Source organism: Mauremys mutica, chromosome 3 (genome assembly GCF_020497125.1).
Source record: "Mauremys mutica isolate MM-2020 ecotype Southern chromosome 3, ASM2049712v1, whole genome shotgun sequence".
Classification (NCBI taxonomy): domain Eukaryota; kingdom Metazoa; phylum Chordata; order Testudines; family Geoemydidae; genus Mauremys; species Mauremys mutica.
Genome location: NC_059074.1, coordinates 195,992,915 through 196,019,028, shown reverse-complemented (window position 1 = coordinate 196,019,028; position 26,114 = coordinate 195,992,915). Strand labels below are relative to the sequence as shown.

At 38.2% G+C, this 26,114-nt stretch overlaps 1 protein-coding gene across 8 annotated transcripts in view; it reads left to right on the top strand.

Moving 5' to 3' along the window:
- EHBP1 (EH domain binding protein 1) overlaps positions 1-26,114 on the top strand; it is a 321,897-nt gene that overhangs the window by 217,475 nt on the left and 78,308 nt on the right. For all 8 annotated transcript variants that reach the window (XM_045008331.1, XM_045008332.1, XM_045008334.1 and 5 more), the window contains 4 exons: positions 1,967-2,145; positions 2,790-2,838; positions 9,374-10,288; positions 12,886-13,029. In XM_045008331.1, coding sequence (XP_044864266.1) covers positions 1,967-2,145; positions 2,790-2,838; positions 9,374-10,288; positions 12,886-13,029 — 1,287 coding nt within the window. The remainder of the gene's footprint in view (positions 1-1,966; positions 2,146-2,789; positions 2,839-9,373; positions 10,289-12,885; positions 13,030-26,114) is intronic.

Sequence of the window (26,114 nt, the reverse complement as noted above, 5' to 3'; positions counted from 1 at the left end):
TACCATAATTTTATCATCCACGTTACTTAGGTGTATAACTATTTAGACCTCAAACGCATTTTTTTCATACTCAAATGCCAAAAGCTTGGGACTCTGTGATGAAGAAAACAAAGTGATAAACTATCATTTATATTTGAGAGAGACCTAAACCCAGAATCTGATCTCAGTTACATCAGAGTGACCCTGGAGTAATTCCACTGAAGACTCTAAGCAGTGATATCCGTTAGATCAGAATCTGGCCCGTGGTGTTGATATTTAAAAAGTTTAGAAATTAGATCAGATATTATCTCTTTTCCTCTCTCATTTTGTAAGCCTTTGTTGAGATGTTTGTGCATTTAACCTAGAGAATGTTTGTCGTATCATTAATGGAAGAGCTCCAGTTAGTTCACCCTGATTTAAACTGTTAGCTGAATTGAAACACCCTTTGTGAAAAGTTATTCTATGGATACATTTGAACATTAAAACAAAATTGAAGTAAAATACAGATTTTGTGCACTCTGAATGAGCAGTGCAACTATAGTGCACTATAATAATATAAATAATATGATGCTGAGGTGGGTTTGTTTATATAACAATTTATTAGTCTAACAAGTAATAAAAATGATAAATTACCTGCATGTATTTCTATTACAAGTACTGTAAGTTATCTTCCCCACAATTAGTAAAAACATAAATCAGATTGTGTGAGGTTGACAGTTTGAATTGTTTAGCACTGACATGCTTTAGTCAAGTGGGGGCATCATTGGTCTTTCACAAACAGGCAGCAGGGACAGAGGATTTACTTGTTAAACTTAAGTGGCTGTGATATAGTGAATGACTTGCTCCCTTTTTACTTTAATTTGGAGGGCTCAGAGCCTTAAGCTGAGCAAATGGCATGTTTGGTATCTGTATAATTTTTTAATTACACTATATATTTTTTTTAATGTGCTCAACTGTTTTTCTCAGTAGTGTCCTGGAGTTTTGGATTTATGCCTGTTAACTTCATTTAACTCCTTTCATTATAAGCAAGAACATTTTAAATTGAGAAGTCTTTTTGATGGGGAAATGTATTTTTCTTGAAAATATCAACTAGAATTAGCAATTACTTTTTTAAATTCAAGAAACTTAAGGACATTTTGATAAGTTCAAAATACTTGAAATGAAATTCTCTATTGCATCCCAGATGTTGTTTCCTTGTAACTATTTCACTGGAAAAGAAACATTATTAGCTAACGTTGTTTGTCTTAAATCAGAGCTAATCCAGCTTCAGCATTTGTCTTCTGAATCTTTTTTCCAAATAAACAGAGGGAAATAGGAGAACAAATGAAAATTGCTGTAATGAAGTCATTTTGCTGTGATATTTCATAAACGACACTAAAATATCTTGCTGTCATTACATTTTATGTAACAAAATATTTGAACATGAGACATACAGCTGCAAACTTTACACTTGAATGTATACAAGATTAATGTATTAAGTGTATGTCACACACGGGGACTTTGATCTTTGTGCTGCAATAGTAGATCACAAATTGTGGTAAACTTTGACCCTGATATGCTTTGCTTTTGATCCAGTCAGAATGTTGTCTTCATTAAAAGTGAAAGGGCTTGTGGGGATGCTTTTACATGACTGCATTTTGGAAAATCTTTTTAAGGGTGCATAACATAACCCAGACTGTGCAATAGTATGCCTTAAGTATTTAAGCACTTGAACATGGTGTTTCCATTGGTACAATTCTTGGCCTGATTTCATATATAAGTTTAGAATTTTGTATATCTACATCCTTTAGAGGCAAGTGCCAAGGGCTAAGACTGAAGATAATAACTGACTATTTGTGTCTTTTGCAAGTTACAGTCATTATAAACTGACAGCTTTGAAGGACCTAAACTGACATCAAAGGATGCAGATCATCTAGTTAGGTCAATTAATGTTAATTCTCATCTTCCATTAAATTCTTTTATGTTTTTCTCTTTTCTTTTTTTCCAGCCAAGCCCAGTACCAAGTCCTGTTTTGGGGAGAAAGCCAAATGCTAGTCAGTCACTGCTTGTATGGTGCAAAGAAGTTACAAAAAACTATAGGGGAGTGAAAATCACCAATTTTACTACATCATGGAGAAATGGTTTATCTTTCTGTGCAATATTACACCACTTTAGGCCAGATTTAATGTAAGTCATAACATTTATACCATCATACTTACATTTTATGTCTGTGCTACAATTAAATGTACAGAAGAGTAAAACCACTGTTCACTATTAGGTCTTGAAATGTTCGTCTGTTTCATAATTTTCTTCTACAGGGCACCATTCTTTGTTGGAAAAGCAATTTACAAATGGCCAAACTTTATGACCTCCCTTGTTCTCCCCTCCAAAAACAATCCTTTCTCTCCTTCATATGATACGTTTTTCTTCTTCTTAATCTTATATAAAAAAAAACTGACTTCAGGATGATTATGAAAATTGTGTTAGTGTCGAAATGAGATGAGACAAATAAGCCCGTAGCTCTTTGTACATTGACGACGACGGATTACCTCATGGTAAATTTGGTTGTCAGGGCCGGCCTCTAGTCCCTGCCTTAACTTCTCTTTTAGATGGAAGGCTTCAGGCAATGAAACATGAAATCGCTGGGGTTTATTTATTTATTTATTTATTTATTTAATTTTCCACGCTATTAGTTTTGTTGATTGAATTGCTGTGAAATTGCTAGTTACTGTAGGATATTATTGTATGTCAAATTTTTAGATTCAGTTTGTTTTAAAACTGCTGCTTTTATCAAATACTGTACATACCCACTGTGCCATTTTCCCCCTCAGTGACTACAAGTCCCTGAATCCTCAAGATATTAAAGAGAACAACAAAAAGGTAAGAACTGCCAGGAAAAAAAACCCACATAGCTTCAATTTTGCCTTCACTGCAGGTTTTTATTAATTTTGGGAAAGAGAGGTTGTTTTGTAAGGTCATAACTGCAGCTCACAGAAGGTATTCAGCCTCCTGTGGTTCAAATCGGATGCATTATTGACTCTAGTTTGTCATAGTCTTTAACATTCACAACAAGTGCCAGGCTGGCATTAGAGTTTAATATTTGTATGGCCTACATTAATGCAAACAGAGAGAGGGTTTGTGATCATTTCTATTTTTCTAATCAGCCGTTTAATTAAAAAAGAAATACAAAATATTATTGTTCTATAATTACTTGCTTCCAGACTTGTCCATTACCTTAAAAGAAATCATTGAGTTGGTCATAATCAGTGCTGTTTTACTAGTTTTTATATTTTTAAAAATAAAAGTTCCCACACACTTTTATCCAGCATTGTCAATAAAACTAGGCGGTACTGGGTGCTGTATTTTTTGTATTACACATCATATTTAGGGGAAAAAATATTCTCAAACATGACTTCTTAAAAAAAGACGAAAACATTAATGAAATATTATGTGGTAGTGTACTGGGCCAAGGGATGTTCTGAAACAAGTTCAGTGATCTGAGTTCTAAGCATAACTCAATTTAGGAGTTACATGAAAACATTCTATTGCTGATTGCTGCTAGTGTCTTAGACTAGTTACACACTTTAATTTTCATAAGATGCATGGGCTTGGCCTGAGAGGGATACATTTTAAAATGCTCATTTTCTACTTGATTCACTTATAATAAAATTATAACTGAAAATCAGTGCAAAATTGCTTTTTTCTTAGCTTGTCTTCTGGATACTCTGATCTTATTTTTTAAACTCTTTTTTAAAAAAATATTCACGATAAGAAATTTGAAAAAATCAAATGTATAGCAAAATAAAATATTTTTTTACTAAACTATAGTATATGACGCTTTTGCACTGGAAATATCTTTGAAGAATGTTGGACTGCATATCCATTTGCAATCTGTAGAAGTGCTTGGTTAAAATTGTAAACGGCAGTCATATTTTTATGCATTCTGAACACTAATGCATTGCCCAAAAAGCAGGTAATCATTAAAATAATGCTAAAGTGTAATAAATTATGATGCATTTCTGATCTGTTGCCATCTACCCTTGTGATTTGGGCCAGGAACAGTGCATGCTTTGACATCTTTTCCATAATAATATGTGAAGTCTTGTGATGACCTAAGAGGATTATCTGTGACATCACAGAGCTTTCTATGACCATGTGATTTTAAACTTCAAGCTCCCATGATTGTAAGGGCTAGTCAAATAGTATTATAAAACGTAGATTGAATAGATGTTCTATTTTAAAAATGCTCTGTTAATGTGAAATCAATTATATCATCATTTTATTTATACAACTGTGATGGCAAATGGTGAGCTATAGTGAAAACCTTTTAGACAATCTCCCTAACAGTATATAATTCCCATTGCTAAAGAAATAATTGTTGTTGTTGTTGTGCAGTTTTTTCTTTCATCACTTTGCAACCCTTTGCCTGACAGCTACATTGAGTATCTCAGTTGCTTCCTGCAGATTTATTTCCTGGTCTCACACAGTTCTGCCTGATAACCCTGTGTGCCCTTCATTGGAATGAATGCAGCTCTGGGAACAATGGCTGTGTATAAATTCCATGCAGATGTGTAACTCATTTGACAATGACTCCTCCTAACCAATTAAAATAACATCTATGAATTAATAAGACAATTTTCTTGTCTGAAGCATCTCTTTTTCCCCTCTCCCATGCTGTAAATTGGCAGGGAAAGAGGTAAAAGGTTACTGACCATAGATGTAAAGGTTAACCTAGATGAATATTCCTTTGAGAAGTGTTTGACCTTGTTTATGTTGGTATTTTTTCTCCTGAAGAGGTAACTATTTCAGTGTAATTGCTGTATATAATTATATATTGAAATGTAGTGTTACAAAAAGCACAACATCAGAGGTTCTCTATAAACCAAGCTAATTATTTTCTTAATCAGTAAGCAGTGCTGAGTAAAAAAGGTATTTACCTGTGACATCTGATCTTGACCAATATGTCAGTGTGTTACATAATTGGGAAATGTTTAGAATACTGCCTGTGGTGCATGTGTTGAGGGATTCCAATTGGTGTCCATCAATCAACTTGTCAGGATATATCAATAAATTAAAAAAAACTTAATTAAGAAATAGTTAAGGTTGCAAGTGTATCAAATGTTGCCTAATGTGCAGAACATATATTATAATTTCTGTAGAATAATTTTTCTGGCTCCAAAAAAAATAAATTATTTAGTTCAGGGTGCATTAATATATTTCAGAGCTCCATGAGATTTCTGTTAATGCACTATGTTGACTGAGTATTAAGATGATTTTATTGCTAAAAGAGAAAATGTGATTATCTTTGGGATTATGAAATATGTAAACTATATGAGAATAGTTTCTCAGCTAGCATAAAAAGACATAGTTCCATCTAGTCCATGGTGTTTTACATTTACCTTAGTACTTGTAGAGCTTTACCTATAGTGTTGACCAACTAATATTTGTACTATCTTGTTTTGTTTTTAATAAGTAAACACAAACTATATGTTAAAGTTACACTATATTGGAAATATAGCCCTTGATAAGGAAATGGCATTTTACAATTGCCTGGAAACATATTCTTCACTTCACAGATGATAAGGGGACTAAACTAGGCTTCGATGCAACTTCCATGGGGTTTGAGAGTATGTGAAGCAGGAATGTATGGCCTGAGTGAAGTGGTTGCAACTTAACTGTTAGTTTCCCGATTGTTATATTTTTGAGAGGGTTTTATTAGGTTGAAGAATTTATGTTGTGGAAATTGTAATGTATTGTTTCATGTTAGGAAATTACGTTAAAAGTGTGTTTCAATCTAACAAAGATTTTTATGGACTAATTTCCAATTTTGTTGAGCAATAACGTATCTCTTACTTTAAGTATTATTAATGTGAAAAGGTTATATTATAAAGAGAAATAACTGTTAGTGAAAGTAATAAACATTTATGATTGACAGTTATTAATAAAGAAATGCAATGTAAAGATACATAAACACTGTATTTTGATTGAAAATAGTAACCAATATTTATTACATTATATTGATTAACTAATATTAAATTTCTCAAGTTAATTTGTACTCAAATTATTACTGCCTTATCAAAATAAGTGACCTCTTAAGGAAGGCAACAGTTTAAAATATCAAAGAAAATCCCCAAAATTATGGAAAAACTCAAAAAGCACGGATAATTCCTTCCTGCCTTCATGGTAACAGTCACATTTTTATGCCAGGAATCCAAATTTATATATTTGCAAAAGATTCTACGAACACTTACACATATGCTTAATTTTAAACAGATGAGATGTCCGATTAACTTCAATGGGACTACTTGCATCTGTGAAGTAAAGCACGTAGATAAGTGTTTGCAGGATTCAGGCCTTAGTTATATGCACATTTAATAAAATGTATGTATGCCTGCTTGCTTAAACAGAAGAATAACATTATACAATTTGAATAGCATGTATCTGTTTGAAAATCAAGACTTTACTGGATTTTCTACAAAAGAATTTAAAAAAATGTATACACTGGTATGTGAATATATCCACAACATGCAATTGTTATTTATAGAACTATCAGGAATCAAAAGTCTACATGCCAACCTACATATTTATATTCAACAGTTTTTCCCCTCTGATCTCTGATTTTTCCCCCTCTAATGTTTTTCCATTTTTAAAAGGCAACATTATGTCTACTTGTAAAGTAACTACATTCCACTGGGCATCAGGTCTCTTAGAAATCTAACTTTTCTAGTATAAATTGTAGCATTATATTATATAATCCATTCATTGTTTTTAACATTATGCAACGTAATGTTCTGTAGCTGCATTTTGGCCTTTACAGAATAGAATTCTTTGTTGTAAATGAGTTTGCTTGTGGAAACTGTCTGATTTGAAATTAGTTATTGAGACATGACTCCATTGTCAATAATTATGGAAAAACAAATGAGCAAAAGTACACAATTTGTCCAGAATGAGAAAGAAAGGGAGTGTGAGCCACTGGCAAACAGTAATCAGAAACATCACTAAAAAGAGCAAAATTTAACAGATAATCCTTAATAATCCTAGATACGTCAAGAATATGTTGTTGTTGTTTTTTAAATCCACCGTTCAAAGTTAAAGTTTTCTCTTTAGTATTATTAAGTATGAACCTTTCCCAACCTGCTCTAAAACACAGTCCACACATACATTTTGTAGAGTCGAAACTCACACACTTCCTGAGGTTTAGGTTTGCAAACTTTGAAATTAACCCTACTCAACTTAAACCACCCACCCAAATTCCTATTCCATGTTCCCTCTGTATTCCTGCTTCTCTGCACTCCTGAGGTCTTCTTGATTTCTTTCCTCCCTGTCCCTACCAGTGTCCTGCCTTCTTCCATGTTTTCTCTCCTCCTTCTCTTCCAGAGCTGTATTCCAAGACCAGGTACTATGGCTCTGTGCCAACCCTCCATGTGCTCTCTTATCCCCTACACCAGTGGTTCTCAAAGCCGGTCCACCGCTTGTTCAGGGAAAGCCCCTGGCTGGCCGGGCCAGTTTGTTTACCTGCCTTGTCCAATGGGGGCTGCGGGAAGGGCAGACAGCACATCCCTCGACCCGCACCGCTTCCCGCAACCCCCATTGGCCTGGAGCGGCGAACCGCGGCCAGTGGGAACTGCAATCGGCCGAACCTGCGGACGTGCCAGGTAAACAAACCGTCCTGGCCCGCCAGGGGCTTTCCCTGAACAAGTGGCAGACCAGCTTTGAGAACCACTGCCCTATACCCCATCCGTGTTACTTCCCAGCCACGCTCTTCTCTCTCCTTCCCCCGCCAATATCTCCCTCCAGCCCTCTACCAGACCCTTTCCTGGGCTCTTGGATCAACCTGGAATCAGAAGGCAAGAACAACAAAATCAAATTTAGAACTTCTAGGACCTAGCTCAAACCATCCGGGATACAATAAGCTAAAAAGCATTAGGAACAGCAGCTAAAGTTTCAACATATCATCATGTTAAAAAGCTGCTGTTATTTTTTAAATCAGCTTTTTAACATATTCCTTTTATTCAGAATATTTTAGTTATGATTTTTAGAACTTTAGAACCCACTAGAAAAATGACAGGAGTACTTGTGGCACCTTAAAGACTAACGAATTTATTTTAGCATGAGCTTTCGTGAGCTACAGCTCACTTCTTCGGATGCATAGCTGTATCTCACGAAAGCTCATGCTAAAATAAATTTGTTAGTCTTTAAGGTGCCACAAGTACTCCTGTTCTTTTTGCGGATACAGACTAACACGGCTGCTACTCTGAAACTAGAAAAATGATCCTTTTTTATTTAACGGGGGAGGGGAATAGAGGCAAAACGAGTGGAATTTTTAATGCTTTAACCCAAGTGAATCTAAAATAACCAACAGGATGCCTTTTTAAAGGCTTCCTGGAAACACAATATTGTCTTCCAGGGTTAGTCCAGGAGAGTAATAATTAATTGTAAATTGAGAAACAGCTTTAAGTCTTCAAAACTAGAAAAACCTGATGCACCAACCATAGTCATTTAAAGGGCTAGCAGAAATAATACAGTGTGGTTTCACATACGTTGTAGTACCCAAGCTCTGTAGTGCTTTCAAACAGAAATGAAGTGAGAAATAAATTCACTATTCTCTTTATATAAGTTTAGTGTCAAGTAGATGTTTTAGAAATACATTTCTGTGCTTAAACAATATGACTTGTACCTTGTATCAGGTAATCTAGGGTGTAGTTCATTTTGGTTATCTGGCTGTACTTTTTCATCAACACAAATCACTGCAATTACATGGCCAGTAGAAGGTTGATCACCAATGATAAAGCCCAGGATGGATTAGTGTAGTGTTTCTTTGTATAATCTTTGTTCCTTATCTTAAAAACCCATCCTTAGGTTTTTTTTGTTTCAACTCTTACACTTTTTTTTAATTTGCTTGTTTCCTGCTTCTTGAGTGAGAACCATTTAAGATGCCAATAGATTTTGTTAATGAAAACTGGAAAAAAAAATTAGGTTCCACTTTCACACACATCCATTTGTTCATGAATGTGTCTATTATATTCTGAGTAATGTCTGTTGTTTTTACTATAGCATGACAATATATTAAAAACGAATGCAATGTTTTTATTCTCTTGATTTAGGTTCCTGTGGAGATTCTGCTGTGTAGAATCTGTCAAGAAAATTGACTGGTTGTGCTATATTAAAACTTGGCTTATACAGTGGCAAATACAAAACAGCTAATTCACAACTATATTACTCCGTGGAAGCCCATAGAGTAAAACAACAGTATAACAATGGTGAATCAGGCCCACAATCTGATATTTTTAACTTCAATATCTCATATTTTTAACTGTTTTGTTTTTTCAAATGAAACTTTCAATTGTCATTTTTGAGTTGTTATGCTATGTGATGAAATTACTGTATTATAATCCTTGCTTTGTTTATTTTTAAGGCATATGATGGGTTTGCCAGTATAGGAATATCCCGATTGCTGGAACCTTCTGACATGGTTTTGTTAGCAATTCCTGACAAACTGACCGTTATGACTTATCTCTATCAAATAAGGGCACATTTCAGTGGCCAAGAACTCAATGTGGTTCAGATAGAGGAGAACAGTAGTAAAAGCACGTATAAAGTAGGTAACTATGAAACGGACACAAACAGTTCTGTTGATCAGGAAAAGTTCTATGCAGAGCTTAATGATCTGAACCGAGAGCCTGAACTGCACCAGCCTGAAAGTGGTTTGGCAGACGTCGTTTCACAGGATGACTCTGTATTTGTAAATGACAGTGGTGTTGGAGAATCAGAAAGTGAGCATCCGACACCTGATGACCATTTAAGCCCAAGCACAGCTTCCCCTTCTTCTCGCAGGACTCGAAGTGACACTGATCCACAGAAATCCCAGCAGAGCTCTGGAGGGACTTCTGGATCTGAAGAGGCCAGGAAATGCGGCAGTGCAGATACAGCACAGGCACAGCCTTTGCTGGGAAGGAAGAAACTGCTGAAAGTCGACACTTTGGACTTGAGTGACTTGCCATATGTCAGTGATCAAAAAAAGGATGAATCTCCAACCGTTGTTTGTGAAGACGCTGACAAGAAAAGACACCAGAGTTCAGACAGTACCATTAGTTTCTCAGAGCAAGAAAAGCTGCGACATACAGGATCCACAGAGAGCAGGAGATCAGATCCTTGCTCACCTGTCAAAAAAACAAGTTTATCTCCCACTTCTAAAGTTGGATACTCTTATAACAAGGATGCAGATCTTACAAAGAAAAAACCTACTTCTCTGAAGCCAATAGAGACAGATTCTGACACTGACACCAGAACGGTTATAAATCACACAGATCAAACTGCAAAAACTGCACAGGTAAGAAATTTGAACTTTATGTATACATAAACAAACAATGTGTAGTTGAAACAAAATGGGGTTACTGTTCAGGTTAATTTCTATGCATCGCCTTTATAATTAATTGTGTCTTTGACAGGCGAGGTGGAGTTTTGGGTTTTTTTATTGTCTGACAAACCAGATATTCTTCACTAGCTGAATACTTGGAAAGAGCATGTGATGTTGAAAAGAGCTATTGCATGAAAAAAATCCATAACTCTTTTTATAGGAATTATCTTACTGTTAATCTTTTCTCCCTTTCCAATTAAAGCAAATAAAATTGTATTCTCAGCCAGCTGAAGGAGTCTAGCTTCAAGGTTTTTGCTATTGATTGTGGAACCCCCAAGCTTTTTTGTGAATATTGCATGCTGAAGCAGTACATGAAAAAAGTTATTCATTCATTGATTCATATACAACAGTGTGCAGTTTCTAAACTTTTGAATGCTTCAGAATATACCAGGAATATTTCAAATCTTATCTGAGAAGTAGCATGGCCTGGTGAACTGAACACACACCTGTTAGCAAGGAACTTGTGAGTTCTAACTCTGGTTCTGCTGCTGATGTTCTGTGCAGCCTTGAGCAAGTCATTTAACCACTGTCTGTTTTCACATCTGTAATATGGGGATAATACATACATATCTCCCAAGGATATTGTGAGGATTAATTGGCTGATATTTGTACAGTATTTTGAAGACATAAAGCATTACATAAATGCTAACATTTTTATATCTTTCCCTGCCTGTATCCTACTAAATCAAATCAGTCATACAAATATTTCTAAAATGTTATCAACCTCGTATTCAAGAGAGTCAAATCAGGCCCGTAATTTTTTTCCTGAGGACAAATTTATTTGTTTTTAGCTTTCTTTTGACTAGTTTCCATTAGCTGTGAAAAGAGATGTGTGTGGCTAGTCGGCCATATTGTGCATTGGTTCAGATGGAGCAGTGTTTTACATTTTCAGGACCCCTTTTTCCTTTCACAAGCAAGTGTGACCTGAATACATTTTATTTTAAGAAATTTGTACTTATATTGAACACTACTACAGTGATGTGGGCATAAAAGAGCTGGCTAGATGGACAGACAGGCATGTTTCTTAAGTTTACACAGAATATTGAACTGTGGTTTTTTACATGCTCACTCTCTTTTACAAGTTAGGTGAATAGCTCTTCTTTAAAGGAGATGATTTAGACTAGGACCATCTTCTGAGACCCAGGTGCAGCTCTCTCCCTGCTTGGGCAGAAAGGAGAAGTATCACAGCTGCAACTCTACTGTAAACTCTGCAGGAGCCCCAAACACCTCCCCAAAAGCAGTGGAACCTCATGAAGTTTTTTTGGCAACTCTTCCCCTGTGAATTGGTTTCTTAATGGGAGGGAGTGATCTGGCCCGCAGAAAATAGCATGACAGGTAGAGGCTGTGTGTCTTCTGTATTGACATTTTCAGTGCAAGGGGGAAATAGGTTTAGAAGGATGAAGGGATGGCTTATGGGGGCCTTCTAGGGTAGTTAATCCTTTTGAGTTTTTGTACCAGTTAATCAAACTTAAAACCTCAGCTGTACCAGCCACAGCCTTTGCCAGAAAAACAGCACATAAACCTGACTGTTGCAGGAACACATCCTCCAAAGCGTGATGGCCCCAGCTCTAGCTCATATATAGGCCTTCTTTCCAGGGCCAAAAACATATGAAGGCCATGTCCCCAGGGTCTTCATTTCAGGAGTCACATAACTGGACAGAGTCAAAGAGTCAAGGTTATGCACATATGCACTTATAAGTGTTCCAGTCAATCCATTGTGCGTACGCAGAGCTCCTTGTACTGTTGATTCTACTCTTAGAGGTAGTCAGTTGTGCGAATGGATATGAGAGACTTTCTTCTGACTGTTTGTAGCTAGAATCCCGGCACATGTTTTTGCTGTTTTTGCAGCTTGCGTGTGGGCTCCTTTATGAGACGGAAGCGGAATTATACCAGCTGTCAGTAGCCAAGGAAGAATTACATTTACGTACATATTTTAAATAGTTAAATACATAGTAGATGTAAAATAGTTTCCATCTAGCCGGTTCATTTTTTTCCCCGACAGCTCTAAATTTAAGATATTAAATGTTGATAGAAAATCAGTAAAAGCAGCAAAGAATCCTGTGGCACCTTATAGACTAACAGACGTTTTGCAGCATGAGCTTTCGTGGGTGAATACCCACTTCTTCGGATGCAAGAAGATGCACTTGCACTTGCATCCGAAGAAGTGGGTATTCACCCACGAAAGCTCATGCTGCAAAACGTCTGTTAGTCTATAAGGTGCCACAGGATTCTTTGCTGCTTTTACAGAACCAGACTAACACGGCTACCCCTCTGATAGAAAATCAGTGAAACTCTGTTTACATCATAAAAGCTTGTGAGGTTATTTTTTAATTTTACATTTTTATCCTCTTTATTTTCCATTGCTGTAGAATGTTATGTCACCTCATGAAGCTGTAATCCTCTGAATCCTGACTTTTATTATTTAGGCAGGCTCCTGGCTACTAACTGCTCTATCAGTGTTGAATATGGTGGGGTTTCTTTGCCATTAATTCTACTTCTTTATTTTTAAGCAACGAATATTGTCAAGACAAGAAGAACTTAAAGAACGAGCAAGAGTTCTTCTTGAGCAAGCAAGAAGAGATGCAGCTTTAAAGGCAGGGAATAAACAGATAACCAGTACTATCACCCCAGCCCACACTAAGCAGCTGAGCGATGTAAGCAGTGTTGGCCGTCACGGCAGTTAACATAAGAAAATATTTTAATTCATCTTAACATGTTTATATTTTAATTGGTTTAATAAGCTAATTATTTTTTGTTTGGTCAAAATGTAACTTCTGTGGGGGGCAAGTGCCCACAGGGAATATTTTTTCCACAGTAAATGTCCCAGTCCTTCAAGGTGCTTTGTTACCATCAGCTCTTATTAGCATCTGACTCTCCCTCTGTTGAAGTCAATGGAAAAGGCCCATAGACTTCATTGGAGGTACTCTGAGCACCATATAGGATTGTTTTTAAATATTAAGACACTAGTGGGATGAAAAGCAAAACTACCTGTTAAATTATAGCACAGCGTGTTACCCTATTTTTACTGGTGTCCTTTTACCATAAGAATGAATTATGTTGGTGACATTGGAAAATGTAGCTTTGCAAACTAGGTTCAGTGTGGAGGCAGCTGCAGCGACTCCTTGCCCCACCAGTAACCTCCGTGGTGACCTGGAGGGGACCATTCTCTCTGAAGATTAAAGCTAACTTAATTTTTATGCAAATCTTTTCAAAGCAGAGATTGCCTGTTGTGTCAGATTATGTGCAGTAATTTTGTGATTCTAGCCATTGTGTAATAGAGACTGAACTGATACTACAGCACTTATTTCACTAAAAACTTCAGTCTGACTAAATTATGGTGACTGTGATAAAGATTTTGAATCATTCACTGATTCACACCATTAATATAGTCTGGCCCTCTGGGTCAAATTCTGCCTTTTGATTGGAGTGAGATTTCACAAACATAAGTGAATTTAGAATTTGGCAAATTTTATTCTCTGAGCCATCCTGATTCTGCAGTTATAGGTATTTTTTTTCTTAGAAAATGTTTTTTTCTTCCCCCAAAAAACTAAACTTTTTTACTAATTTTTCTTGAAAAGAAAAAAAAAGCTCAAGCCCCATTTACATGGTGAGAAGATGTCATCTGAATTTTTTTATTTTTTGCAAATGAGTTTAAAGTATCAAATGTTACTAGAAATTTCGCCTTCATTTAAAAAAATAGGTTTTCTCAATCGCTCAGACTGCATTATAGGAAAGGAATTATAGCAAGCTCAGGTAGTGATGCCTAGTTAAGCTTGCTTGACACTTTTTATTGTAAGACCATGTTTTCAGTTCCATATAAATTTTCCAAACTTTAATCATTTGGGCTGAAATTTTCCATGCCAGGTGCCTATATATTTTTTTGGTAAATTTCGGGGGCGGGGAGGAAACAGTTTAGCTGTTTCTCGGAACAAGGCTAAGGGAAAATACGTTGTTTTGTCCATGTTAAAAAAATTCTTACAACCATGTCATTGAGAAGCTCTAACCCTGGAGCAGGAATTTGAAATTTGATAGGAAGGTTACACTGATATCAGGGGTGCTTTTGGTCATCCTCATAAAAATCTACCCAAATACTGCATGGCCAAGTTATGAAACACTGAGAATATCAGTTCACACATGTTCAGGAGAGACTTTGTTAGAGTTTGGCAGCTAAATTCTCTGAAGATTCCATCTGTACAGAGCATGCTTAAGCCTGGGACTGCAGGGACTTAGAAGGACTTTCTGGGTACATCTACACTAGAATAAAAGACCCGTGGCATGTCCATGTCTGGCTCAGGTCAGCTGACTCGGGTTCATGGGGCTCAAGCTGTGGGGCTAAAAATTGTGTAGATGTTGAGGCTCGGGCTGGAGCCTGGGCTTAGGGACCCTGCCCCACTCACGGGGTTGCAGAGCCCAGGTTCCAGCCTGAGCCCCAATGTCTACACCACAGTTAAACAGCCCCATAGTCTAAGCCCCACAAGACCCAAGTTAGCTGACAGGGGACAGCTCCAGGTGTTTCTTTGCAGTGTAGACATACCCTTTGTGCAATTGCAGCTCCTGCAAGTCAGGGGCCACTGTGCACACGTCACAGGAATTGAAAGCTGGACTATTGTCTCACCTGGGCTCTCAGTGCTCCTTCTAGCAGGTAGCAAGGAGGAGGAAAAGGAGGAAGCCACCCCACTGGATTTCAGAGAGGAGAGAAGTCAGGGCTGGGTGAGTGACGAACAGCGAGATTAGGATATGGAGCAAGGGGAAAGTGAGGAAGCAAAGAGGGGTTGGAAACAGGACCCAGAGCCAAAGAGCCACTCCTCTGTTGAGTTTCCTCTTCATCATCTGGTGGATGGCCTTCATGGTTAGTGCCAGGAGGAGGTTGATGAGGTGGCCTTGTGATGAAGCCACAGATGGGGTATGTGAAAACAAGGTGGGGTAGGGAAAAGTGTCGCCAGAACCTCAGCAGGCGGTTTGGAGAAGTCAGAAGACGGGCTGCAGCCTGGCAGACACTACGCAGATGTGCGGCAGGTTTCCCTCTGACTGCAAAAGGAACAAGTGTTAGGAGACTCCATAAACCACATCCACCATGCTCACAGCTCTGAGAAGGAACCGCCAACTGATATCCCTGGCAGGCTGTGGGACTATGATGGAGAATAGGCTGTCCCACGAGAGTGAGGAAGTGGGTGGTATGGAGCACTAGCGTATAGAGAGATTCACAGTGTGCGATTGGAGATGGGCTGGCTAGATGGCATTCACTCTGCTCAGGTGATACATATGGGGCAGCTGGGGAGGCTCATGGGGCAGAGGCCTGGTGATCCGGAGGGTTGGGGGCAGGACAGGCTCAATAGAAGTGAGAAAAGCAGGGGGCAAGGCTGCCCTCACTTCCTAGAGCATATGATGGGGGATGTATAGGGTGAGCAATACATTGGCCAGTTACCACAGGGTCCACCCAGTCCTTCTGACCATAGTCCAGGAGGTCTCAGACTCTGGTGACACCATTCTCCAGCATACAAAGGGGAACTCTAGCACATGCTTTGGAGATAGGCCGGATGTGGTCTGGGTGTGGTTTGGAGGTAGGCCGGCTGGATGGCATTCAGCTGGCTCAAGTGGCATATCAGAGGCAGTCAGGGAGGCTTGAGGGGCAGGAGCCTGATGACATATTCCAGAGGTTAGGAGTGAAGGATGGGCAGGGAGCACCCTCCCACAGAACCTGCTTGAAGGAAGCAAGAGAAGCAGGAAGCAAGGCTGTCCTTACCTCCTGGAGCACATGACAGGGGACATGCAGGGTGGGCAGCCCCATCCACTGGCTACGTGCCACGGGTCCATCTGATCGTGGTCCAGGAGGTCTCTGAGTCTGGTGATACAGCCAGGGCCAACTTCCAGGATACCCCGGGGGACTCCACCACCTGCACCCTAAGGTGTGGATTGTCTAGCACACGTTCTCCTAGGAGGTCCTCCCAGCCACTATGGACCTGGTCGTTGAAACTAGCTTCCAGATCCTTGAGGAGGTCTTGGAAAAAGACTGTCAGCTCAGAGTGGTCTCGGGGGAGTCCTCTTGGATGGCAGTAAAAGAGCCATATTGGAGCCCTAAGAGGGTCTGGAAGGTGTGTACAGAATGAGGTAGGGGACTGCTGGAAGAAAAAGGGTGGTCTCATGATTAAGGCAGTGGAATCCTGCCCTTGAGAATTGGTTTCTGTCCCTGCTTCTGTCACAGAGTTCCTGTAGAAATCTGGGCAAGTCACTTCAAGCAAACTTTTCACAGGTGGTCACTGATTGTGTTTTTCTCATTTTCTGGGTGCCTGACTTTAAACACCTGGCATCTAATTTCCAGAAATTCTGAGCACTCACTATTGCACCTGAAGTCAATGAGAGATGTGCTGAAAACATATAAAGTGCTATAGAATGCTGTGTGCTCAGAAAAATGAGGTTAAAGGCACTTCAAACTGGTCACCCATATCTAAGGCACAGTTTTAACTTTACTTTCTCACTGCCTCAGTTCCCCATCTGTAAAATGGGGAGAATAGCACCCCCTTACCTCACAGTGGTGTTCTGAAGATTATTGAAGTTTGTGATGCACTCAAAGGCTGTACTGACGAGCATCATAGAAAAGGGCATGAGGAAATGTGTAATTTTGCATTCAGAGCAGTGTATTATAGTGCAGTAAACAAGGCCTAGGGTCACACATTGAACAATGATGATTAAATGAATATTAAATAGCTGCTTATTCAGTGAGCACTGTCCATCCCGTGTACTGAATGGGACGGGACCCGTGGAAAATAGCAGTGTGTGATCATGTAATTAAAGACTGTATCATAATGCATACTAAAGAGGCTGAATTAAGGTTGCATAAGAAAACTTTATGGGATTTTCTAGCTTTTGAGTGCTTGGCTTTGTAATCTTAACTTTCTTTTAATGTGGTGTTTGTACATTGTGTGCGTGTGTGTGTGTGCGTGCGCGCACATACCCATATATATAAGGTAAAGTGTATTCATATATTTGCAAGATCAGCAGGTGTCTTCTGGAAGGGCAGAGCTTCTCTCTTTCTCTTACCTATTTGTTGTGAGCCCATAGCCAGGCATCTAGTTCTATTTTAGTGATGGTACACGGATTTACATCAGGCCATACACTGCTACTTTATTAGCTTCCTGAAAAAATGCTTTGGATAGCGCAGATTATTTTTTCTCTGCTGTCTGCAGATTTTTGCAGTTCATTAATATTAGCAGTAAGGAAGAACTTTCAGCCAGGTGTCTTTGGTTTCATATTGACCGGAATGTTAGGTGTCAGTATTCCAATTGCATGGAGTAAAATCCAGTTTCTAATCCAACTCCTACTCAGGTCAATAAGAATCTTTTCACGCTTTGGAGTTGGATTGGGCCATTTATTGCTGATTTTCAAGAAGAGGAAAAAATGTTACAAATACTTCATGGCCAGTTTTCAAAACTGACTAGTGATTTGAGGTAGCATAATTTTTGGGAGCCCAAACTGAGACAGATAAAAAGGACCTGATTTTTCATATGGCGAGTGCTCATTTTTTTCCTGACAATCAGGCTCCTATGAGGTGTTGCAAGTTGGGCACCCACAATGGGGATTGGTCCTGCTTTGAGCAGGGGGTTGGACTAGATGACCTCCTGAGGTCCCTTCCAACTCTGATATTCTATGATTCAATCTTTATTTGCTTTTCAAAATCTTGGCCCATGTACTTTATTCTAATATTTGTAGGTTCCATTTCAGCACTGTAAGTGACATTTTTTAAAGTAAACAAATGAGTACTATGTATGTACCTTTGGCACACTGGATCTTAACAAAAAAGAGAGAATTGCCAAGTCCATTCAGTGGTCATAAACTAATTTTATTTGCATTACCCCTGTTAGGTATTTGCTGTTCTGATTTGGTTTGGTTTAAGTCGTTTTTAAAGAAAAGGGAAGACTAGTTCTCCACTGTGCATGAAGTAAATACATCAGACCCTTTCACTCGCCAAACCTTTCCCTTCCCAAGGTGGAGCCAGAATTGTGCTATTTAGTTCAGTAGCCATGTTGTTGTCCTGGCTGACCATTCCTTGTTTTGTGTACTCCATTGTCACTTTATTGGCTGCGAGCTGACCTCTCCTGAAGCACTGGCTGTTTTCCCTTAACTTTCTGAACTCTCTTGGCCTTTCTCCCCGGATCTCTCCCCACTGTAATGTCTGTCCATCCTTATCGATTAGCATTACGCCCACGTCACTGTTCTTCCTTTGCTTTACTCAAACATTGTTTTGGTGGCAGACTGGAGACACCAAGAGAGAAAAATTATGACTGAATTTGCTCATCTGTCTTTTAGCTCCTCCCCTTTCTCCCAATTTCTTACTACTTCTTACTTGTCTTTGACATTCAGTCCTTTTCACTGTGTGTCTCCTTGCTCCTTTCCCCTCTTTGCTCTTTATCTTCTACTCCTCCTACCTGTCCTGTCCCTCTCAACTCCCCTATCTCTCCTCCATGACTCCTTCTATCCAATGTCTCCTTTCTTTATTGTTTTGTGCCTTGATTCCCTTTCCTTTCCCCTTATCTGCTCTGCCCCTTCTTTTCCTCCTGCTTTCCCTACTCTTACTCTATCGCTCCATCTCATTTTCTCTCACTCATTCCCCTGTCTTCATCTGCTAGCAGTGTGGGAGCACTGCTTTCACTGCTGGGTCTGCCCAGTCAGTGCCTCTAATAGTTATGCATCAGGCAAAGCAAGGAGAATCCCTTTCTCCGTTCTGTCTAGCAGCCAGTCAGAGGAAGAAGTGACAGCATCAATCAGAGGGACTGAGAAAGTGGACTCATAGTGTTGGGGCAAGAGACAAGAAGAGCATGAGCCATAGATGAATGTTGGGGATTGAGAGCAGTGTTATGTTCCTCAAAACTGGTGCAGCTTTTCCGAGACCAGAGGGGTGGATTTCAGAGCCATGTGATCACAGGTGCTAATTTTATTGAAAGAAGCACAGAAGTTGACTGGATAGTCCCTATCGTATCACATTCATCTAAGGGTTTTATAATTCTGGTTTTAATGATCATTTCAGCCAGTTTACCTGATACTGATATTAGGCTCGCTGGTCTGTAATTCCCAGGACCAACCCAATGCCTTTTCAAAGAGAGGGATAATATTTGCTTCTTGCCAGTCTTCTGGCAAAGTGACTGATTTGAATGAGAGATTGCACAATTTTATTAGCAGCTCAGCCACTTTGACTGTTCAAAGGAGCATAAGGGAGTTAGGTGCATGACCTCTTCAGGCTCCTTCAAAAATCCCACGCTTCATTCTTAAACTTCTTCAGAACTCTTGAAAATGTTTCATATGGGCCCAGTCACTTGCTGTGCTTCCGTTTGTTTTAGGTCCGTCTCTCTCTTGACTCTGCAGTCTGTGTAAGTACCTCCTGTTTAATATCTGCAAAGAGTTGATCCAGTGTACATATCTCCCCCAAATTCTCTGTGGTGAACATCAAGTCAGAGATATCATTTAGATTCTTCACATTGTCCTTAGCTCCCTTGCAGTCCAACAGACCCACCAGTTCTCTCACAGGAGTATTACTATTGATGGACTTGCACAATTTCTTGTTGTTTATTTTTCTGCCTGGCTATTTGCTCTTCAAATTCTCCCTCACTTTCCATTATAAAGATGACCTGCTGTAGTTTTTATTCCTTTCTATTAGTTTTACTGATCTGAATTTCCTTTTTCTAAGGGGTACCTGTTTGGTTTTAGTGATATCTTTGGCCTTGCTATTTAGCTGTGTTTTTGCCTCTTGTTTCCTTTTTAGGGATATGCGTTCATTCTGTGACTCTGTTATAGGATACTTAAATTGCCTCCATGCTGAGTCTAAGGATTTTAATTTCCTCATTTTAACCTGTAGGCCGTTTTTGACTGGCTTACACATTTTAATTGAACTCTTCTTTTCTCAAGTTTAATGTAATAGTGCTAGGTTTTGGCATAACTCCTCCACCCAGAGATTATTGGATTTAGTTATGTTGTGGTTATTGTTAGCAGCTGGTACTTGGGTGAAATGTCATGAAAGGGAGACTTTGAGTAGGTAGGTGGGGAGACTGGGTTGATGAACTAGTGGGAAGAAACAAAACTGGCACAGGGACAAAGTGGAGGAGACACAGACAAAAGAAGACAGTCTTGAGAGGAACAGGAACCGAAAGTCTGTATCCAGTGGAGAAGAGTCCCCTGCAGAACCTGGAATAGAACTCATGATTCGTAAGTCAATATTTCCTTGGTATGAGCAAATATCTGTGAAACCCACTGGCAAAGTATGACACATCCCTCTCTAGTGCTGGTCCACAAACCAGATGGCAACCTACTACTGCTATCAGTTATTCTGTTAGCTCAAGTACAAAGATCTGTGCTGTGGAACTAAATGTTCCAACCCAGCTAATGATCCACCTGGGTAACAGTATGATTACACCAGGTGGAATTAAAAAAAAACTAGGAAATCTAATTTTAAAAAGATGGTCACAAAAATACATTAAAAGAACATTAAGGTTGCAAAGGCAAGTACTCAAAAGAGAGGAAATGCCAGAATTAAGATTTCCTGTGCAGCCTTCATTTTTAATCCCTTTGTGCATATGCATGTGCATTATCATACAATCTTTAATTACATTATTACATACTGTTTTTTCCTTAGGACCCATGCTTCATTCAGTGCCCAAGATGGACCTGCTCTGGATATGAATCCAGGTTGTGTAGTACAGGATGCTGTTGTCTGTAGGACCCTACCTCATTTGTGATAGAAGTCAGAAGATGTGTGGTGAATGAGGTGGGGGATTGCAGGAAGAGGAAGGATGGTGTCATGGTTAAGGCAGTGGAATACCACCAGGAGAAGTGAATTTGATCCCTGCCTTTGCCATAGAGTTCTTACATGATGCTGGGCAAGTCACTTAAATAAAACTTTTCACAGGTGGTTACTAATTGTGTGTTCTTCATTTTCTGGGGACCCAACTTGAGACTGGAGTCTGATTTGCAGAATTGCTGAGCACTCACAGCTATCATTGAGCCGTGCTTTGAATATATAAAGTATTAGATAATGCTAAGTGCTCTAAAACTTCAGGCAATAGGCATCTCAACCTGGACACCCAAAATAGTGTACAGTTTTGACTTAACTTGCTCTGTGCCTCAATTTCCCATCTGTAAAATGGAGATAATGATATCACCTCACCTCAGAGGTATGTTGTGAAAATAAATTCATTAATGTTTGTGACATACTCGGATCTGTAATGAGGAGTACTGTAGAAAAGTCCATGAGGAAATGAATAATTCTGTAGTCAGAGCACAGGTTATGTATAGTGTGTAGTAAATAAGGCCTGGGGCCACACATTAAACAGTGAAGGTCAAATGAAATATTGAATAGCTGCTCATTCAGTGAGCACTGTCCATCCTGTGCACTGAATGAGACAGGGCTACTTTGGAAAACATAGTGTGTGATCATGTAATTAAAGACTGTATCATAATGCATATACACAAAGGGCTGAATTAAGGTTAAGCTCAACCTCAATTCTGACATTTCCAACTTCTGGCTTTGGAGCCTTAACATTCGTTTTGTGTATGTGTGTTAGTTATATAGACTACCTTAGTGGAATGTAGTCAGTATCATGGATTTCAGGAAAAAATTATGCTTGTCTGCATTGATCTGGGAAAAGAAAGGATGGCAACCTATTACCGGTTTCAGTTACTTTGTTAGCTCAAGTGGCAAAGTTTTGTGCTGTGGAATTAAATGCGGATCCAGTTGCAGGATTGCACCCTTAGTGTAGATTTGGCCAAGATGTTCCAGTGGCTAGGGTCTAGCTGAAGACTTAAGAGACCTAGGTCCAAGTCCCTGATTCCCCACAGACTTCCTGTGTGACATTAGGTAATTCACTTAGTCTCTCTGTGCCTCAGTTTCCCATCTTTAAAATGGGAAGTACTACTATACTTCTCTACTTCACAGAAGTGTTGTGAGGATGAATACATTAAAGACTGTGAGGTAGTCAGATACTACAGCAGTGGGTGTCGTATATAAACACCTAAGATAGAAAGACAGATAAAGGATTAGTTTCAGAGTACTCAAGTTTAAACAGTTGTTGGTAGCATAATTACTATATACTATCTAGAGAGATACTTAATATTTTAGTTGTTAATATTACCATTTGTTATTTACCCAAGCTGAGTGAGAAATAGAAGCTGTTAATTATATATTTTTAAAGAAAGAGATTTGGGGAAGTATATTCAGATTTTTCTTTACCGGAACATACATAAATAAAGTGGCTCTCAAAAAAGCTGTTACTCACTATATACAATATTTGCATGTTTGGAAGTAGGAGGAGAGAGATGCTAAGAGATCAATTCTTTCTGCTCAGAATACTTCTTTTTATTACTCTGTTGCTCAAAGGACTTGTTGCACCTGTATCTAATTGCTATTTAATAAGCTCTTTCTACTTTAGGTATCAGTCTGTTTTTCCCATTACTTTTCATTTTCATAAATATTTTTCAGTGCCAAAATGATAACTTTTTTTAGCATGCACAATGAAAATCATTTAAAAAACCATCATAAACTAACAAATTCTGGTTAGGTATTTGTAATTTCATAGGGAAATCAATTTGTATAAGTTTATTTAAATTTTGACAGCATACATTTGCATAGATACTGGATATTCCATCAGCAATTAAATAAATATAAGGTTTTTTTAACATTCAAAGCCTTTTTTAAACAGTTTCATTTATTGTTTGACTCCTACAATAATCTCCCCTCCCAAATAAGGTACTTAACATGCTGCTGCAATACATGACCAAAAGTAAACCACAGACAGCATGGACAAGGAGTAATGCAGATGAAATTTACAGTAGATAGTGCAAAATCATACATTCATTTCACTGAAAACCTCTTTAAACAAAACTTGCCATTATACGTGTTCTTTTCTCAAAACATTATTTTTAACAAATTCTTGAAAATTACTTCCATTGATGTTTTTGATTTAAACTAAAATCCCTAATATACATTAAGAAAGACATTTAGGTCATCAATGGAATTTTCTCTGGCCTTCCTAGATAGCTATTAAATGCCTGTGATTAAGGTCCAAAGAAATGCTACCAAGTTGTTCCTATTATTTCTTCATGAGAAAACCAAGGTAGCAAAGCTATTGTTTTGCCAATTAAACCTATGACAGATATTTTTGTATTGAAGGGTGGAACTTTACAGGAAGCAACCTTGGTCTTTTAATGTTAATTGGAAAATATTGATTGAAAAAAAGACTAGCCTGTCATGCTGATAATTGTGACCAGACTTAGATATGATCACTAGATCTTCTTGAGATTACAAAAGAAGCAGTTACTATCTAACTGGTAAAAAGATTGAACGTTATTTTGGTAATCCCTGAATGTTGGTAAATTATTCCCTGATGTTCATTTATATGTCTTCTATGTATGCCACTATAAAACTGCTGAATATGGTTTAAACTGATAAGACTATGCTGTGTGCTAGTTACATTTCATGAGTATGGCAAGTTCCATAGCTATTTTAACCATACATTCTTCCTTAAATGAAGAGTAGACCAACTGATTGAACAATTCAGTAAACTGCCAAACTGATATTTACTTCTTCGTAATGAAACACTAAGGTCTGTGTAGTCCGATCCAGTTTCATTGATGGCGAAAACAAACAAATTGTTTTATTTCATATTCCTAAATACATTAAAAATAAAAATGGCCAGTGACTATCCTGAAGAAGGTTCTAAATCTTTTGACAATATATTTGATCATTTTCGCTTTTGACGTTATAGTATAGGATTTCACTATACAAGGGCTGACCACATATGACTCCCATATATGATTATAGAGGGGAGGGGAAAGCAATCTGTTCCCCTTGCTGTGTAATTTAGTCTTATTCACAGGTAGAATTAATATGTACTGTCAGTTTCACATCAGCAAGACATTTTATAAGTATAATGTAACTCTTAATGATGCAAGACATATGTTTATATCGCTCCAGTTTTAGATACCAATGAACTATATCTTTATTAACTACAGTGGAGCTATGCTGATTTACACCAGTTGAGAATCTGGCCCAAATGCCTGTATGCAATTGTTTATTTTTGTCAACTGTTGCTTATACGGTTTATTGATTGTGACTAAATATAAGTTGCATCGACTACCAAACTGCACAAAAAATATATTATCAACAATCAGCCTGTCCTTAGGTCACATGAAAAACATTGGGTTAGTTACAACCTAAATGCTTTCTGATTGCCTGGCCATAAATATTAGCAATAAAAAGATCTCTCTATTTCAGAGAGATAGTTTTGTGTGATAAGCTAGGCCTACATTTCTTAGCTTCTGGAATTCACTTTTCATACTGCTGTTATGCTTTCTGTATGGATGTTCAGTGCATGTTGTTGTGAATCCCAGGATGATATCACCATTACTTAGAGCTGTATTTTGCATTGCCTATTCTGTTATTGCTCAGCATGCACAAGGGTAAAGTTAAAATCTTTATTCATTTCATTTTAAAATGTTTCTTTTGTTCTCCTTATCATGTTCTAGCTTTCCCAAGGATATATGCCTTGAACGAAAAGTCACATGTGCATTACTAATTGTGTGCCATTGTATTTACAGTTCCTAGTGGTGGCACTGTGAAGCTACTAATTCTTTTGCTTCACTTGATGTAAAATAATCTGAGTGTCTTTGATAGCAGTGAAACAGTATTAATTGTTTTGTACATTTCTTGGTCACTCTTCTTAGGTGGTCTTCATAATCTATTAGAACTTTCAGCCAGATTTTTGTAATGTCATGCCTCCAGCAGTGATTAAATTGGTAATTAATGAACAGTCTTTGGCAACGTAAACCACATCCCGTTAATTTTCTCTTTTGAGTTTTTAGAAGTTGTCGTCTCTGTCAGAAAGCATTGCGCCACCTTGCTACGGCCCCTTGGCATGAAACCACAACGGCTTGATTTTTGCAGCCATTAGTAGATCAGAGCAGTAATTTCACAGTATTTTGGTCAGGGTAATTATAGTACCAAGTACTGAGTAGAGTTGGGAATTCACACAAGAAGTCCAGAAATACCAGGTGAGCTTCCTTGTGTTCACTGGGACGTTATGATTAGTTTAATTGGGCTTTGTTTGATTTTAGCCGCACAGACTCTTTGTGCCACGGCAATGCAGTGACTTTCCACTTTAGTGTTTCTGACCTGCACTGACAGGAACTAGTGCAAAAATGAACCCTTTGAAGTGGGGCTCCTCGAAAAAGACAACTAAAAAAGGGAAAGCTAGTTAGCTAAATAGTTAACTTTAGCAACCCTCTAAAAATCTACATATTGCTTTGTGTTTTACGGTTAGTGTGATTCATGTCCTTTTGTTTTATCCTGGATGAACAATGATATTTCCCCTAAATACTATATAGGTGTTTAGGAAATATCTGCATTTTAAAATCAAATCTTTCCGAATAACTGGCTTTTGGATAGTACATATTGTTTCCTCTTTTCCACCTGCCATAATGATATAAAGTCTCACACCAAAGATATTGAAAATCAGCTCTTCAAACAAACCTCAATAAATGCATTAATAAGAGTGCAGCTTCACTGAGTGCTTTCACACTGTCACAAAGTAGTAGGTAAAGGCATTCATACTTCACTAATAACTATAGGTATAGGGGCTTTCAGCAGTACAATGTGCACATTAAAGTTTAAGTAGTCACTTGCCTGTTGGCTTCTGAATGAAAGGACTGTCACTGGTCACTTCTCCTGGAAGCCTTAATGAAACCAAATAGTTTGCTA